Source organism: Oncorhynchus nerka, linkage group LG12, assembly GCF_034236695.1.
Source record: "Oncorhynchus nerka isolate Pitt River linkage group LG12, Oner_Uvic_2.0, whole genome shotgun sequence".
Taxonomy (NCBI): Eukaryota; Metazoa; Chordata; class Actinopteri; order Salmoniformes; family Salmonidae; genus Oncorhynchus; species Oncorhynchus nerka.
The window spans coordinates 43,108,030-43,127,571 of NC_088407.1; the positions used below are offsets into that span (position 1 = coordinate 43,108,030).

A 19,542-nucleotide genomic window follows, 5' to 3' on the forward strand; every position below is an offset into this window, starting at 1 on the left:
CAGACACTGGCCAGGACCCCAAGGCCTTGCATCCTGGACTAAACAAACGCTCTTCCTCAGGCAAAAGAACAGGAAAACATCAAGCAATAAAACACAGCACTGCCAAACTGCCAGGAGCTGGGTCTAAAAAGTTCTCTCCATATATTTTATGTGATTATAGGCACTTTTGGAAATGATGATGGGTACATTACTCAATAAATGTATGAACTAATTTGCACACAAATAAACTTGACCTTGGACAAAACACTGAAACAATGAAAAAAGACATACAAGGTGTGGATGCCTATTTAAATGTAGGCTTCTTACAATAAACAAATAATCAGAAGTAGGCTTAGTAAAGAAAAATACATTGGGACATTTACTGGATATTTGAAATGGAATTGGAAAGGGGGATACCTAGTTAGTTGTACAACTGAATGCATTCAACTGAAATGTGTCTTTCGCATTTAACCCAACCCGTCTGAATCAGAGAGGTGCGTGGGGCTGCCTTAAAATCGATATCCATGTCATCGTCGCCCGGGGAACAGTGGGTTAACTGCCTTGCTCAGATGCAGAATGACAGATTTTGAACCCGTCAAACGCTTTTGTATTCATCCAACAGAATACTCCTTTAATTTCAGAGTTATATGAGGGGGAGAACACTGATGATCCAGGATTTTGGGGAAGTGGCCTACCCATACCCAGGCTTACTGCAGTGTCCTAATTGAATACAAAGACAAATACTGTATGCCAGGGGTGCCTGCTGGTTTTCTGTTTTACCTGATAATTAATTGCACCCACCTGGTGTCCCAGCTCTAAATCAGTCCCTGATTAGAGGCCAAATGGAATAGGGCTGTATGCCATAGTGCGCTAAAGGGCACAGAATAGCCTATACCAGCCAAATGGAATCACTTTCAGAGGCACAGTCCCATACTGACTGATTCACAGTATTTTCATTCTACTCAGTCATGATCTTACAGCTTAAATCTTGTGCCAAAGTCTCGGCAAAATGGTTAACCATCTGTTGGAATGACGCAGCTGAGGGAGAATTTGTTGTTGAGAAACCAAAACCAGGAAACAAACAATTTGCCTCAATAACTCCTGATGTTTTTGCACCCATTGACCTGCAGAAAGGTAGTGAATAATAGTCATTACCTCCATACAGTTTTGCTTTTGAGCAGTGGGGCCTACCACTTGTGTTGTAGGCTATATTACCTCTTCATTCACAAATGCCAAACACAAAAACCTCCTTCCTGGTTTTTCAACCTATTCCTGGATTAATAAAAATATATGATGTGTGTGTGTGTGTGTGTATACGCGTGCGTGTGCGAGCGTGTCATGACTCACGGCCATTCCAGGAAAACCCAATTATGATCATTCCCACCAAAGATATAATCATTTCAAAACATCTTGTGGGTGCCTGGAGGCATTTTTGGAGCCAACCTTATATGGAAAGCGTCAAATGTGGGACGTCTCTCAAATGTGAGAGGTTTGTTTAATGCAATTCCAGTAATGTCCAGTACAATAAACATCATGTTTATTGTGGGTAAGTAGCAAAATAGAGTGGCTGCCTGTGTTCAAATGTTCCATGCTTTCATAAGCATTGAGCTTATCAAAAGACTCACAACTACTAAACTTGAAACGCTATTGACAAAACCATTTTTTAGACGTAAGAAACAATATCTGACCATTTATTTAAAATACAGTATAAAAAAATAAAAAAAAAAATATTTCGGCACAGTCATCTTGGAAAGGCGAAAAACACATTGGGTGAAACCAACATAGGCCTATCGCAATACTTGTATTTTGATCTACATCCACATTTTGATCTACAAGATTTGATCTAGACTACACCCAGTGGTTATATGAGATGCCAAAGAGTTGATATGAGTTATACAACGGGTGGGCTTATCTTGAATGCTGATTGGTTAAAACCACATTCCAGCCGGTATATATTCCACAAGTTACCACAGGCCAAATCTGACGTTAAAATGCCCATTTACTCTGTTCCATCTGACTGTGCAATCCACTGTCTCATCAGCCCAGCCAAGCAATTTATACATTTGATCTCCACTATAAAAAGCATCGAGACATTATCTAATTTCTTTTAGACTAACATTTAGTTTTCAACAGCAGAGATTTGTATAAACCTTGCTGTCTGTCTCTCCAACATTTGCAACGTTGTTTCAATATTCAAATTCGATCTCCAGCTGTCCCATAGTAATGAACCTGCCTGTCTGTCTGATGAGGCGGACAGACAGGCAGTGTTTCTCAGCCAGTCGAAATCTTGAATCAGCTGGCATAATTTTTATGGATATATACAAAGAAATGTAAATTGAAAAGGTAAAACGAAGTGCAGCTAGTTTGCAGTTTTCCAGCTTCAGCTTGAAGTAATTGTGTTAGCTGTGTTGTTGGCTAGCTCCTCTGAACGACAACAGTGTCCTAACGAGAGAGCACATTTTCTATGTTAGACGAAATTGTGCCTCATTATGTCATTGTTATGGATGTATCCAAATAAATGTCACTTGAAAACAACTTGAACAAATGCAAATGCTGCCACTCTGCTGTTATTCTGACGTGACTGTAAATTAGCTAAGGGATAAGAACATTGACAGCCAGTATTGCAATGGAACATTTAAAACGAATGACTGGGTCACATCCATAGATACAGAACAAAAAGTCTGAACGACTGGGTCGCGTTTCTGGCAACCAAACAGAGAACGAACGACCAGCCGGCTTGGATAGCAACCCTAGATTTGTCGAGACTATATCTTGTGGAAGGATGAAATACACTGCTCAAAAAAATAAAGGGAACACTAAAATAACACATCCTAGATCTGAATGAATGAAATATTCTTATTAAATACTTTTTTTATTTACATAGTTGAATGTGCTGACAACAAAATCACACAGAAATCAAATTTATCAACCCATGGAGGTCTGGATTTGGAGTCACACTCAAAATTAAAGTGGAAAACCACACTACAGGCTGATCCAACTTTGATGTAATGTCCTTAAAACAAGTCAAAATGAGGCTCAGTAGTGTGTGTGGCCTCCACGTGCCTGTATGACCTCCCTACAACGCCTGGGCATGCTCCTGATGAGGTGGCGGATGGTCTCCTGGGGGGGGGGATCTCCTCCCAGACCTGGACTAAAGCATCCGCCAACTCCTGGACAGTCTGTGGTGCAACGTGGCGTTGGTGGATGGAGCGAAACATGATGTCCCAGATGTGCTCAATTGGATTCAGGTCCGGGGAACGGGCGGGACAGTCCATAGCATCAATGCCTTCCTCTTGCAGGAACTGCTGACACACTCCAGCCACATGAGGTCTAGCATTGTCTTGCATTAGGAGGAACCCAGAGCCAACCGCACCAGCATATGGTCTCACAAGGGGTCTGAGGATCTCATCTCGGTACCTAATGGCAGTCAGGCTACCTCTGGCGAGCACATGGAGGGCTGTGCGGCCCCCCCAAAGAAATGCCACCCCACACCATGACTGACCCACTGCCAAACCGGTCATGCTGGAGGATGTTGCAGGCAGCAGAACGTTCTCCACGGCGTCTCCAGACTCGGTCACGTCTATCACATGTGCTCAGTGTGAACCTGCTTTCATCTGTGAAGAGCACAGGGCGCCAGTGGCGAATTTGCCAATCTTGGTGTTCTCTGGCAAATGCCAAACGCCCACCTGTGGACGTCGGGCCCTCATACCACCTCATAGAGTCTGTTTCTGACCGTTTGAGCAGACACATGCACATTTGTGGCCTGCTGGAGGTCATTTTGCAGGGCTCTGGCAGTGCTCCTCCTGCTCCTCCTTGCACAAAGGCTGAGGTAGCGGTCCTGCTGCTGGGTTGTTGCCCTCCTACGGCCTCCTCCACGTCTCCTGATGTACTGGCCTGTCTCCTGGTAGCGCCTCCATGCTCTGGACACTACGCTGGCAGACACAGCAAACCTTCTTGCCACAGCTCGCATTGATGTGCCATCCTGGATGAGCTGCACTACCTGGGCCACTTGTGTGGGTTGTAGACTCCGTCTCATGCTACCACTAGAGTGAAAGCACCACCAGCATTCAAAAGTGACCAAAACATCAGGAACATAGTAACTGAGAAGTGGTCTGTGGTCACAACCTGCAGAACCACTCCTTTATTGGGGGTGTCTTGCTAATTGCTTATAATTTCCACCTGTTGTCTATTCCATTTGCACAACAGCATGTGAAATTTATTGTCAATCAGTGTTGCTTCCTAAGTAGACAGTTTGATTTCACAGAAGTGTGATTGACTTGGAGTTACATTGTGTTGTTTAAGTGTTCCCTTTATTTTTTTGAGCAGTGTAGTATGAATAAATTCATGAAAATAACATTTTTTATGAAAATATTTCAATCGTTATTTGAATACGTTGGTAACCTGTTAAAGTGATAATGACCTCGAAACTGGTGTTTGGAGGATTTATTGGCACAGGTGGTGTTAGGCCCGAGACGGCAAACCGTGCCAATACCTTTCGGTTACTGCTCCCATTTTTTGGACATTAACCTCTTCAACCTATGGGAGCGCTATGTCATTATTGGATAAAAAGACGTGCCCGTTTTAAGCGCAATATTTTGTCACGAAAAGATGCTCGACTATGCATGGAATTGACAGCCTTGGAAAGACAAAACTCTGACGTTTCCAAAACTGCAAAGATATTATCTGTGAGTGCCCCAGAACTAATGCTACAGGCGAAACCAAGATGAAGTTTCATACTGGAAATGCCCCAGATTCTGAAGGCGCTGTGCTGAAGGCACATTTGCTATCTAACTGAGTCTCCTCATTGAAAACATCCGAAGTTCTTCAAAGGTAAATTATTTTATTTGAATGCTTTTCTGGTTTTTGTGAAAATGTTGCATGCTGAAAGAGAGGCATAATCCTATGCTAGGCTATCAATACTGTTGCACAAATGCTTGTTTAGCTATGGTTCAAAAGCATATTTTGAAAATCTGAGATGACAGTGTTGTTAACAAAAGGCTAAGCTTGAGAGCAAATAGATTAATTTCATTTCATTTGCGATTTTCATGAATAGTTAACGTTGTGTTATGATAATGAGCTTGCGGATAGAATTACACAATCCTGGATACAGGTTTTTTTCCGTAGCTAAACGTGACGCAGAAAACGGAGCGATTTGTCCTAAACAAATAATCTTTCAGGAAAAACTGAACATTTGCTATCTGAGAGTCTCCTCATTGAAAACATCCAAAGTTCTTCAAAGGTAAATTATTTTATTTGAATGCTTTTCTGGTTTTTGTGAAAATGTTGCCTGCTGAATGCTAACGCTAAATGCTACGCTAAATGCTACGTTAGCTATCAATACTGTTACACAAATGCTTGTTTTGCAATGGTTGAGAAGCATATTTTGAAAATCTGAGATGACAGTGTTGTCAACAAAAGGCTAAGCTTGAGAGCAAATAGATTAATTTCATTTCATTTGCGATTTTCATGAATAGTTAACGTTGCGTTATGGTAATGAGCTTGAGGCTGTAGTCACGATACCGGATCCGGGATGGCTCGACGCAAGAAGTTAAAGGCATGTTTCAAACACCGACTTCGAGGGAATTATCACTTAATTAACTCATTGTATTGTCTATTTTAATGAATGCCAAACCCTTCCAACCCAGCAAAAACAACATTCCCTACAATATTAACTGAAGATAAACCATTCCACATCAAATAATAGTCTACTGATCAAGATTTCATTACAAACAATATTGCAATATTGTATATTTGCAGAAGCTCTGCATCTGCAATGCAAAGACAACTCCACCTGGCCTCATATGAAAGCATAAGACCCAAAGGCAATGCTGTTCAGGAAGATTTAGGCTTTCAAATGTTAGCGTAGGCAAAAAAGGCACAAAAAAAAAACATAAGATTGTTTCTCCCATTAAAAATCCATAACGATTGAAATATTTCTTCAGCATCTGCGCAAGTTATCCATTTGCAAAGAAGCACAACTGATCAGTAAATCTGTCCCCAACCAAGTGACAGCCGATTACATTTATGTTTACACCAACTACTGTATAACTTTCTCAAAAAGAATGGCAACATGCCGATGCTAACTTGCACAGCTACAAAACTAGAAGCTAAAATCATGAGCTGATTTAGGTCCCATCTATCACACTGGATTACTAATACATTTCTGCCCCTATCAACATAAGCAGGATCAGCTGTCTCTATACACATAGGCTGCATCCTAAATGGCACCCTACTCCCTATTGACTTGCATAGCTAAATTAAGGTTACATTTAAAATAAAACAAACAAAACAAATTGAGTGCACTACTTTGTACCAGAGCCCTATGGGGCCCTGGACAAAAGTAGGACATTATATAAGGAAAACAGTGCCATTTGGGACGCAGATATGACCTTAACAACAGAGCCAACCAGCCCTGACCTGGACTAGATGTTCATGGCACAAATTAACCAAACACATGTGAAAGGAGACAAATAGGGGAGAATGAGCCAGACAGCCACTGCTTACATTTCAAGGTTTCTCCAGCGTAGGGGATGTGCAGTTTGAATCGATCACAACAGGGCCCTGGAGTCAGAGACGTGCATCTGAAGAGATGGGGAAAGAAATGTCAAATTGGGTGTCAAATGAAAGCTAAGAGTGGGGATGCACAATATATCGGTGAACATATCGGAATCGGACGATATTAGCTAAAAATCGTATCGGCCCGATGTCTAGTTTAATGCCAATGTGCAACACAGATGTCAAAGCTGACTAAATAACGTAGGTACATGACGTAATGACGCCACGTAAAATGTTGTGCTACATGTGCAACACAGCATTCCTAACCTAGCCCACAATGTCTTCTGTGTGGATCGAGCTGTCATTTCAAAGAGCAAGAACATTTCAGCGAGACAACTCAAAACGCGAAATCCATTAACATCAAGATAATGGAATTCATTGCCCTTGTCGTTCTCTTTCGTGCGTGATGTTGGCTTTCGCCGACTGGTCTTGCACCGGTACACACTACCAAGTGCGCAATTTTTCAGATGTTGCCCTACCGGAGTTACACAGTGACAGAGTCACTGCAATTAGCTTCATGCATACTATGGGACGCCATTTTAGTCTTTGCATGTCAAAAAAGATAGTCGCACTGTCAAAGCCGTACAAAAAAGTCTGCAAACAAGCAAACGCTGGCCACGAACGATGTGTTTACAATACCGCGTTGGTAATAAAGCATAATTTGTTCAACCGCAACTTCTGGGGTAGCTAGCTTTAGCACCAATACAACCAGCCTGAAAAGAATGACCAATAGAAACCTCAGTCATTCTCATTATTCTTAGCAATGATTTAGGAATCCTTGTGAGTATGTATTAGCTAGGTTGGAATAAAGTCGGAGTCGCAATTCAACGGCTCAGACATAAGGCGTACAGTGCGTTTTGAAAGTGTTCAGACCCCTTGACTTTTTCCACATTGTGTTACGTTACAGCCTTATTCTAAAATTAATTTTAAAAAACAGTGTTTTACACTAATCAATCAACACACAATAACTCATTTACTCAGTACTTTGTTGAAGGACATTGGCAGCGATTACAGCCTCAAGTCTTCTTGAGTATGAAGCTACAAGCTCGGCACACCTGTATTTGGGGAGTTTCTCCCATTCTTCTCTGCAGATTGTCTCAAGCTTTGTCAGGTTGGATGGGGAGCATCGCAGCACAGCTATTTTCAGGTCTCTCCAGAGATGTTCGATTGGGTTCATGTCTGGATTCTGGTTGGGCCACTCAAGGACATTCAGAGACTTGTCCAGAAGCCTCTCCTGCGTTGTCTAGGCTGTGTGCTTAGGGTCGTTGTCTTATTGGAAGATGAACCTTTACCCCCAGTCTGAGGTCCTGAGCACTCTGGAGCAGGTTTTCATTAAGGATCTCTGTACTTTGCACCGTTCATCTTTCCCTCGATCCAAACTAGTCTCACAGTCCCTGCTGCTGAAAAACATCCCCAGAGCATGATGCTGCCACCACCATGCTTCATCGTAGGGATGATGCCAGGTTTCCTCCAGGCGTGAGGCTTGGAATTCAGGTCAAAGAGTTCAATCTTGGTTTCATCAGACCAGAGAATCTTGTTTCTCATGGTCTGAGAGTCTTCAGGTGCCTTTTGGCAAAATCCAAGCGGGCTGTCATGTGCCTTTTACTGAGGAGTGGCTACTGGTGGAGTACTGCAGAGATGGGAGAACCTTACAGAAGGACAACCATCTCCATAGAGGAACTCTGGAGCTCTGTCAAAGTGACCATCAGGTTCTTGGTCACCTAACTGACAAGCCCCTTCTCCCCCGATTGCTCAGTTTGGCCGGTCTTGGTGGTTCCAAACTTCTTCCATTTAAGAATGATGGAGGCCACTGTGTTCTCGGGGACCGTCAATGCTGCAGACATTTTCTGGTACCCTTCCCCAGATCTGTGCCTCGACACAATCCTGTATCGGAGCTCTACGGACAATTCCTTCAACCTCATGGCTTGGTTTTTGCTCTGACATGCACTGTCAATTGCAAAGTTTTTTAAGGACTACAAGCAAGGCAGCACTCACAGTCGGCGCCATTCCTTCCCTGGTGTGGGACCTTACATACACAGGTGTATGCCTTTCCAAATCATGTCCAATCGATTGAATTTACCACAAGTGGACTCCAATCAAGTTATAGAAACATCTCAAGGATGATCAATGGAAACAGGACGCACCTGAGCTCAATTTTGAGTCTCATAGCAAAGGGTCTGAATACTTATGTAATTAAGGTATTTCTGTGTTTTATTTTAAATACATTTATTAAACTTTTAAAAAACTTGTTTTCGATTTGTCATTATGAGGTATAGTGTGTAGACTGATGAGGGAAATGTATTTAAACCATTTTACAATTAGGCTGTAACGTAACAAAATGTGGAAAAGGGAAAGGTGTCTGAATACTTTCCCAATGCACTGTATATGGCAGGGTCTACGGAAAACTAGCCACATCACGGACACCTACGTCTTGCTCCCGGACAAACTAAACACATTCTTTCCCCGCTTTGAGGATAACACAGTGCCACCGACGCAGACCGCTCCCAATGACTGTGGGATCTCCTTCTCCATGGTCAACGTGTTAACCCTCGCAAGGCTGCCGGCCCAGATGGCATCCCTAGCCGCGTCCTCAGAGCAGCTGGCTGGAGTGTTTACGGACATATTCAATCTCTCCCTATCCCAGACTGCTGCCCCCACTTGCTTCAAGATGTATACCATTGTTCCTGTACCCAAGAAAGCAAAGGTAACTGAACTAAATGACTGTCGCCCCGTAGCACTCACCTCTGTCACCATGAAGTGCTTAGAGAGGCTAGTTAAGGATCATCTCCCCTCCACCTCTATCTGACACCCTAGACCCACTGCAATTTGCATACCACCCCAATAGATCCAGACCATACAATCGCCATTGCACTCAACACTGTCCTATCCTATCTGGACAAGAGGAAAACCTACGTAAAAATGCAGTTCATTGACAGTTCAATAGCTCAGCCTTCAACACCATAGTAGCCTCCACTACGCTGCCAACACCTCCACTACGCTGATCCTCAACACAGGGGTCCCACAAGGGTGCATGCTCAGCCCCCTCCTGTACTCCCTGTTCACACATGACTGCGTGGCCACGCTTCCAACACAATTATCAAGTTTGCAGACGACACAACAGTAGTAGACCTGATTACCAACAATGACAAGACTGCCTACAGGGAGGAGGTGAGGGCTCTGGCAGAGTGGTGCCATTATAATAACCTCTACCTCAACAAAACGAAGGAGCTGATTGTGGACTTCAGGAGACAGTAGAGGGAGTATGCCCCTATCCAAAAAGCTTCAAGTTCCTAGGTGTACACATCACAGGAGGGCTAAAACCCTCTCAAACTTTTACAGATGCACAATTGAGAGCATCCTATCGGGCTGTATCACCGCCTGGTACGTCAACTGCAGCGCCCATAAGAGCAGGGCTCGCCAGAGGGTGGTGCGGTCTGTCCAAAACATCACCGGGGGCACACTACCTGCCATCTAGGACACCAACATCACAGGAAGGCCAAAAATTTCATCAAGGACATCAACCACCTGAGCCACGGCCTGTTCACCCCGCTATCATCCAGAAGGCGAGGTCAGTACAAGTGATTCAAAGCTGGGACCTGGAGACTGAAAACAGCTTCTATCTCAAGACCATCAGACTGTTAAATAGCCATCACCCGGTTACTCAACCCTGCACCTTAGAGGCTGCTGCCCTATGTACATGGAATCACTGATCAATTTAATAATGGAACACTAGTCACTTTAAATCATGTTTAAATACTGCTTTATTCATTTCATATACATTGTGGCAAAAAAGTATTTAGTCAGCCACCAATTGTGCAAGTTCTCCCACTTAAAAAGAGGAGAGAGGCCTGTAATTTTCATCATAGGTACACTTCAACTATGACAGACAAAATTAGAAAAAGAAAATCAGAAAATCACACCAAAGAGCTGTCAAAGGACACCAGAAACAAAATTGTAGACCTGTACTAGGCTGGGAAGACTGAATCTGCAATAGTTAAGCAGCTTGGTTTGAAGAAATCAACTGTGGGAGCAATTATTAGGAAATGGAAGACATACAAGACCACTGACAATCTCCCTCGATCTGGGGCTCCACGCAAGATCTCACCCCGTGAGGTCAAAATGATCACAAGAACGGTGAGCAAAAATCCCAGAACCACACGGGGGGACCTAGTGAATGACCTGCAGAGAGCTGGGACCAAAGTAACAAAGCCTACCATCAGTAACGCACTACGCCGCCAGGGACTCAAATCATGCAGTGCCAGACCTGTCCCCCTGCTTAAGCCAGTACATGTCCAGGCCCCTCTGAAGTTTGCTAGAGAGCATTTGGAGGATCCAGAAGAAGATTGGGAGAATGTCATATGGTCAGATGAAACCAAACCAAACTTTTTGGTAAAAACTCAACTCGTCGTGTTTGGAGGACAAAGAATGGTGAGTTGCATCCAAAGAACACCATACCTGGGGGTGGAAACATCATGCATGGGGGTGGAAACATCATGCTTTGGGGCTGTTTAGCTGCAAAGGGACCAGGACGACTGATCCGTGTAAAGGAAAGAATGAATGGGGCCATGTATCGTGAGATTTTGAGTGAAAACCTCCTTCCATCAACAAGGGCATTGAAGATTTTTTATTTATTTTATTTATTTCACCTTTATTTAACCAGGTAAGCAAGTTGAGAACAAGTTCTCATTTACAATTGCGACCTGGCCAAGATAAAGCAAAGCAGTTCGACACATACAACGACACAGAGTTACACATGGAGTAAAACAAACATACAGTCAATAATACAGTAAAAAAACAAAACAAAAAAAACAAGTCTATATACAATGTGAGCAAATTAGGTGAGAAGGGATGTAAAGGCAAAAAAGGCCATGGTGGCAAAGTAAATACAATATAGCAAGTAAAACACTGGAATGGTAGTATTGCAATGGAAGAATGTGCAAAGTAGAAATAAAAATAATGGGGTGCAAAGGAGCAAAATAAATAAATAAATTAAATACAGTTGGGAAAGAGGTAGTTGTTTGGGCTAAATTATAGGTGGGCTATGTACAGGTGCAGTAATCTGTAAGATGCTCTGACAGTTGGTGCTTAAAGCTAGTGAGGGAGATAAGTGTTTCCAATTTAAGAGATTTTTGTAGTTCGTTCCAGTCATTGGCAGCAGAGAACTGGAAGGAGAGGCGGCCAAAGAAAGAATTGGTTTTGGGGGTGACTAGAGAGATATACCTGCTGGAGCGTGTGCTACAGGTGGGAGATGCTATGGTGACCAGCGAGCTGAGATAAGGGGGACTTTACCTAGCAGGGTCTTGTAGATGACATGGAGCCAGTGGGTTTGGCGACGAGTATGAAGCGAGGGCCAGCCAACGAGAGCGTACAGGTCGCAATGGTGGGTAGTATATGGGGCTTTGGTGACAAAACGGATAGCACTGTGATAGACTGCATCCAATTTGTTGAGTAGGGTATTGGAGGCTATTTTGTAAATGACATCGCCAAAGTCGAGGATTGGTAGGATGGTCAATTTTACAAGGGTATGTTTGGCAGCATGAGTGAAGGATGCTTTGTTGCGAAATAGGAAGCCAATTCTAGATTTAACTTTGGATTGGAGATGTTTGATATGGGTCTGGAAGGAGAGTTTACAGTCTAACCAGACACCTAAGTATTTGTAGTTGTCCACGTATTCTAAGTCAGAGCCGTCCAGAGTAGTGATGTTGGACAGGCGGGTAGGTGCAGGTAGCGATCGGTTGAAGAGCATGCATTTAGTTTTACTTGTATTTAAGAGCAATTGGAGGCCACGGAAGGAGAGTTGTATGGCATTGAAGCTTGCCTGGAGGGTTGTTAACACAGTGTCCAAAGAAGGGCCGGAAGTATACAGAATGGTGTCGTCTGCATAGAGGTGGATCAGAGACTCACCAGCAGCAAGAGCGACCTCATTGATGTATACAGAGAAGAGAGTCGGTCCAAGAATTGAACCCTGTGGCACCCCCATAGAGACTGCCAGAGGTCCGGACAGCAGACCCTCCGATTTGACACACTGAACTCTATCAGAGAAGTAGTTGGTGAACCAGGCGAGGCAATCATTTGAGAAACCAAGGCTGTCGAGTCTGCCGATGAGGATGTGGTGGTTGACAGAGTCGAAAGCCTTGGCCAGATCAATGAATACGGCTGCACAGTAATGTTTCTTATCGATGGCGGTTAAGATATCGTTTAGGACCTTGAGCGTGGCTGAGGTGCACCCATGACCAGCTCTGAAACCAGATTGCATAGCAGAGAAGGTATGGTGAGATTCGAAATGGTCGGTAATCTGTTTGTTGACTTGGCTTTCGAAGACCTTAGAAAGGCATGGTAGGATAGATATAGGTCTGTAGCAGTTTGGGTCAAGAGTGTCCCCCTTTGAAGAGGGGATGACCGCAGCTGCTTTCCAATCTTTGGGAATCTCAGATGACACGAAAGAGAGGTTGAACAGGCTAGTAATAGGGGTGGCAACAATTTCGGCAGATAATTTTAGAAAGAAAGGGTCCAGATTGTCTAGCCCGGCTGATTTGTAGGGGTCCAGATTTTTCAGCTCTTTCAGAACTTCAGCTGAATGGATTTGGGAGAAGGAGAAATGGGGAAGGCTTGGGCGAGTTGCTGTTGGGGGTGCAGTGCTGTTGACCGGGGTAGGAGTTGCCAGGTGGAAAGCATGGCCAGCCGTAGAAAAATGCTTATTGAAATTCTCAATTATGGTGGATTTATCAGTGGTGACAGTGTTTCCTATCTTCAGTGCAGTGGGCAGCTGGGAGGAGGTGTTCTTATTCTCCATGGACTTTACAGTGTCCCAGAACTTTTTAGAGTTAGTGTTGCAAGATGAAACATGGCTGGGTCTTTCAGCATGACAATGATCCCAAACACACTGCCCAGGCAACGAAGGAGTGGCTTCGTAAGAAGCATTTCAAGGTCCTGGAGTGGCCTAGCCAGTCTCCAGATCTCAAACCCATAGAAAATCTTTGGAGGGAGTTGAAAGTCCGTGTTGCCCAGCAACAGCCCCAAAACATCACTGCTCTAGAGGAGATCTGCATGAAGGAATGGGTCAAAATACCAGCAACAGTGTGTGAAAACCTTGTGAAGACTTACAGAAAACGTTTGACCTCTGTCATTGCCAACAAAGGGTATATAACAAAGTATTGAGATAAACTTTTGTTATTGACCAAATACTTATTTTCCACCATAATTTGCAAATAAATTCATTAAAAATCCTACAATGTGATTTTCTGGATTTTTTTTCTCATTTTGTCTGTCATAGTTGAAGTGTACCTATGATGCAAATTAAAGGCATCTCTCGTCTTTTTAAGTGGGAGAACTTGCACAATTGGTGGCTGACTAAATACTTTTTTGCCCCACTGTGTGTGTGTGTGTGTATATATATATATATAGTATTCTACTATATTTTAGTCAATTCCCCAGCAACATTTCTCGTCTTAATATTAATATATTGTACATATATTATATAATTAATATAATATTAATATAATATATATTTCTTAATTCCATTCTTTTACTTTTAGATTTGTGTGTATTGTTAGATACTGCCGCACGATTGGAGACTGCAATAACATCTGCTAAATATGTGTATTTGACCAATAAAATTTGATTTGATTTGAAAGATAAGCAACCCCATGCTTCAACCTATTTCTTTATAGCCACTGTGTTGCATCAGTTGGGCTACAGGTGATAATGCTTATTGCTAACAGCATACACGATAATATGGTCCAATATGTTAAAATAATTTTACCAATATGATATTGGGCTCTTTCTGGAGGTGGAAATGATATTTTAGATGGTGTCAGCATAATTAGATTTTCATTCATTTTGGAGTAGAACGTCCTGAGCGCCTCAGTCCTACTACATAAAAATTAACTGGGTACACCAGCCCCACTCTTCTTCATCAGTACTCGACAGGTAAAAGTGAATTCACACATCCGTCATATTGCTTTCACCTATCATATTTTCTCAAATTAGTGCACATGAAAGAGAGGATATAAGGAAGAGAAAACACTTTAAACTATTGAACTGCACCACATAGTTTAATATTAAAGGGTCACAGACTGTCATTAAGCAGAGGAACTCACCCAGTCTTGAGGTCTGTGACACGCAGGCAGTTGGTGGAGTCAAGGCCCACTCGACCATTCCGCACCACACTGCACAACAAGGGACGCAGCTCAGGAGAGATGCGATTCAGTGCAACCTCAGGGGACATGCTGTTCATCTTCCACACTCAAGTTCTCTGGAAACAGCCCAAGACAGAGACCAAAGGAGCTTGCCATCATTAACGCAGTAAACACATCATTCAATCTCACAATGCATTGACAGCTATAAAATACATATTACTGAGACAATGCTCTCATGACAGTATGTCATGTATTCTGCAAGCTATGGTCAGTTTGTTAGATTAATCAATCACAGGCACTGACATTTTGACACAGACATCTTTCCAACACTAGCAAAACATAGCTAGCTAACTTACTGCAATTGTTTTTCATGCAAAATCGAGTCAAATGAATGGCAGAGATAGCTAAATGTATTAACTAACGTTCGTTTACTTTCATTTTGATGTGTTGTTGTCGAAGGTTAGCAGCTAACTAAGTATCCATAAGCAGTAGTGGGAGGTTTTCCCAATAATTAACTAGAAAGCTTGCTAACGTTACATAAATTGCTGTCAAAGTCAGCTCAAAATTGGGAAATAGCTTACTTTATTGGAAATCCGTTAACGTTTAAATTTGTACAGCAAATAATCGATCGTCACTAGTTACCAAAGTCCCAAAGTAAAACAATAAATATTCAAAAGTGATTAACCACACTGCTAAACTTATGCGTAACACTAATGTAACATTTTTTGTTTTTATCAATTTTTACAACAGCCAATTTTGACTTCGTGGTTGTGTTAAACAGTGTAAACCCAAATCTTCCGGTAGATGTTTTTGGGGTCCTTTTCGGACCTCAAAGTCCATAGCCGGTGTTGCTTTTGCCGGTCTACAAAAGGCTCCTTTCATCCTGTGCTAGATATTTTTTTGGATACAACTCTTTTTTGTGTGTTAAAATAATGACTCCATAGAATAGATATTGCCTTTTTTTATTTGGTCAACAAATTCATTTGAAATGCATTATACGAGTCAGAACTAGCTTAGCTAGTAGAAATTCCAGAGCTGTAATTTTTCAACGTGTAACCAGGCACTACCTCAGTGGCAGATTTTGACGGTGCTAGCAATGCACTTTGGCCACTTCATAACAAGACAGCGAACTCAGAATTGGACATTAGGTAATGTGTTTATATCTTACATGTCCACCTTATTTTACATAAATCCAGGTAACTTTATGGCAGTGATTTTTGCTAGCTAGCAAAGTAAACTTTAGTCAAGCAAGCTAATGTCAGCCACTGTACCAAAGATGTCTAATTGTTCTATCTGTGACTGTTGGAATCATAGCGGATTAAATTCAACTCCGCGATTTACGATGGAGTTGGGCAAGCAACTAGTGTGTGCTTACTGGAGCTCCAAGTTCGTTTGTTATTTAAAAAACGACTGATTTCAGCACCCTCCAATTACGTATGACATTGTTCAGTGTAATTGTGTGCTGAAATCAGTCGTTTTTTTATAAAAACGTAATTTTGTGACGTTGGAACTCCAGTCAGCCCACACTAGTTTTCGCCCAGCTCCATTTTAAATTGTAGAGTTGAGTTTGGCAGTGGTGGGAAAAAGTACTCAATACCTTTTAATAGAAATTTACTCAAGTAAAAGTCACCCAGTAAAATACTACTTGAGTAAAAGTAAAAAACTATTTTGTTTAAAATATACTTAATTATCAAAAGTAAATGGAATTGCTAAAAATGTACTTAGTATCAAAAGTAAAAGTATAAATCATTTCAAATTCCTTATATTAAGCAAACAAATGTTTTATTTATTTATGGAAAGCCAGTGGCACACTCCAACACTCAGACGTCATTTACAAACAGAGCATTTGTGTTTAATATGTCTGCCAGAGCAGAGGCAGTAGGGAAGACCAGGGATGAATTGGGCCAATGTTTTCTTGTCAAAATGTAACAAGTACTTTTGGGTGTCAGGGAAAATGTATGGTGTAAAAATGACATTATTTCCCCTAGGAATGTAAGTGAAGTGAAAGTTAGCAAAAATGTAAATAATAATAATAAGATAAGAGCGTCTGCTAAATGACTTAAATGTAAATGTAAATGTAAGTACAGATACCAAAAAACGACTTAAGTAGGACTTTAAAGTATTTTTAATAATACTAATAATAGTATTCATAATGACCAAGAAGCCAGTGTTGGGAGGATAAATTGGCACAGGTGTTGTTACACCTTAGACGAAGTCGAGGGGCAAACCGTACCAATATTTCCTCCAAACACCGGCTTTGAGGGCATTTATCACTTTTATACAACAGGTTGCCAACATATTCAAACGTGGATTTACGTATTTTCATTAAAAATGTTATTTTGATGAATTTATTCATACTATTTAATCCTTCCACAACGAGACACATTGACTCTGTACCAGGACCCTATATATAGCCTCGCTACCGGTATTTTATTGTTGCTCCTTAATTATTTGTTATTTCTATTTTTCTTTTTTTTTAATTAAAACTGCATTGTTGGTTAAGAGCTTGAAAGTAAGCATTTCACTGTGAGGTCTACACCTGTTGTATTCATCGCATGTGACGAATACAATTTGATTTGGTTTTATAGTCCCAAAACAAATCTCGGGTTGCCACCCAAGTTGCTTGTTTTATCGGTTCGGTTGCTAGAGACGCAACCCAGTCGTTCAGTCTTTTAGTTCTGTATCTATGGACGCGACCCAGTCGTTCGTTCTAAATGTTCCATTGCCGTACTGTTAGCTCATCAACTACATCTAACTTATTCACATCAAAAAGTGCAGGCAGAATAACAGCAAAGTAGACTCATTTGCTCAGGCTGTTTTCTAGTGACATTTATTTGGATACATCCATAACAATGTGCTCACTCGTCAGGACACGTCCAGAGGAGCTAGCCAACAACACAGCTAACACAATCACTTCAAAGTGAAGCTGGAAAGACTGCAAACTAGCTGCACTTAATTTCGTTTGACCTTTTGTCAATTGACATTTCTTTGTATATATCCATAAAAATTATACCAGCTGATTCATGATTTCGACTGGCTGAGAAACGCTCTCTCGTCCTGACTCCCAACACGTTCATTACTATGGGACAGCAGGAGATCAAATTTGAATATTGAAACAATGTTGCTAATGTCGAAAGATACAGATAAGATAGCAAGGTTTATACAAATCTCCTCTGTTGAAAATGAAATGTTAGTCTAAAGGAAATGTGAGATGATGTCTAAATGCTTTTTATTGTGGAGATGAAGTTTACAAAGTGCCTGGCTGGGTAGATGAGACAGTGGATTGCGCAGTCAGATGGAACGGTGTAAATAGGCATTTTAATGTCATTAGAGTTTTACCCAATCAGCATTCAGGATTAGACCCACCTGCTGTATAATAGGCAATAACAAACACTTGGACCATATAAACTAAAGTTAATCTTCAACCTTGAATGCTGTGTATGGCCTATTTCACAGCGGGTCCAAAGTTCCTAACCAGCTATTGACTAGCAAGCCTCTATTGGCCTAATATGTGCTGTAGTAGCTAGCCAACTCTGTTTCTAGCTTCACAATGAACAAAAACACAGAAATAAGCACCAAGACAAGACTGCACAATGGAGGTAAAACTAAAATGGCAATGGACTGGAACACCAGGACACCGATTTGCTACTCGTGCTATGTCTAGAAAAATTAGGAATGTTATGAGAAACACTGATTAATTACCTTCATGCCCAGACAGTGTGTGAAAGGCTTGAATCCTAGGGGGAAACTTGATTTCTTGCATACTCTCTCCTCAAAACAATTAATTGGATGCAGTTTGGTAAGGAGGCACAAGACAAGGACAGATGACGTTAGGAATCACATCAACAAAAAATCCTATATTCACATTGGGTCAAACTGTGTCAGTGTGGCTTTAATCATTAATTGCCATCATTGCATTGATCCCCTCTCAATGAGAAGTTGCCATAACCTGATGGAGTGGAGTGAGTCCCAAACCATACTAAACAAAAAAATGAATGCAACATGTAAAGTGTGATAATGCACAACTCCATGTCACAAGGATCTGTACGCAATTCCTGGAAACATAAATTGTTGCAGTTCATCCATGGTCTGCATACTCACCACACGTCACCCATTGAGCATGTTTGGGATACTCTGGATCGCCATGCACGACAGATTGTTCCAGTTCCCGCCAATATCCATAAACTTCGCACAGCCATTGAAGAGGAGTGGGATAACATTCCACAGGCCACAGTCAACAGCCTGATCAACTCAATGCAAAGGAGATATTTTGCGCTGCATGAGGCAATTGGTGGTCACTCCAGATACTGACTGGTTTTCTGAACCACGCCTAGGGCTGTTATGGTGACCATATTACCGCCACACCGGCGGTCACAAGCCATGAAGGCAGTCAAATTCCACGTCACTGTTTAAACACGGTAATTATTCTTCTCCAAGCTCTGATGCTGCTGATGGTCATTAGTAGATTACCCAACTTGCTAACTGCCTGGTACTCACCACTCTGTTGTCCCTCTAATCACTCTGATGTCAATGCAAATGTAACCAAAAATCTTATCAAACACTTCATTAGAGCTGAACAGAGTGGTGGCCTCTATTAGAAAGAGTAACCCAGCCGCTTTCTATAGGCTAGGCCTACTACAGTTGAAGTTGAAAGTTTACATAAACTAGTTTTAATGACTCCAACCTAAGTGTTTCAAACACTCCACAAATTACTTGTTAACAAACTATAGTTTTGCCAAGTCAGTTAGGACATCTACTTTGTGCATGACACAAGTCATTTTTCCAACAACTGTTTACAGACAGATTAGTTCACTCATAATTCACTGTATCACAATTCCAGTGGGTCAGAAGTTTACATACACTAAGTTGA

At 41.8% G+C, this 19,542-nt stretch overlaps 2 protein-coding genes across 3 annotated transcripts in view; one reads left to right on the forward strand and one right to left on the reverse strand.

Annotated features, from left to right (window-relative positions):
* Positions 1–15,500, reverse strand: part of babam2 (BRISC and BRCA1 A complex member 2) — a 194,995-nt gene extending 179,495 nt beyond the window's left edge. The window contains exons 1-3 of the mRNA XM_029674925.2: positions 15,254–15,500; positions 14,634–14,788; positions 6,484–6,560 (exon numbers count right to left, since the gene is read on the reverse strand). Coding sequence (XP_029530785.1) covers positions 6,484–6,560; positions 14,634–14,770 — 214 coding nt within the window. The 5' untranslated portion in view covers positions 14,771–14,788; positions 15,254–15,500. The remainder of the gene's footprint in view (positions 1–6,483; positions 6,561–14,633; positions 14,789–15,253) is intronic.
* A 70-nt stretch (positions 15,501–15,570) lies between these two features.
* Positions 15,571–19,542, forward strand: part of rbks (ribokinase) — an 80,341-nt gene continuing 76,369 nt past the window's right edge. The window contains exon 1 of one of the 2 annotated variants that reach the window (XM_065025609.1): positions 15,571–15,820. The gene's annotated coding sequence lies outside the window, so the exon portion shown is untranslated. The remainder of the gene's footprint in view (positions 15,821–19,542) is intronic. The other variant, XM_029674927.2, reaches the window with a different exon arrangement.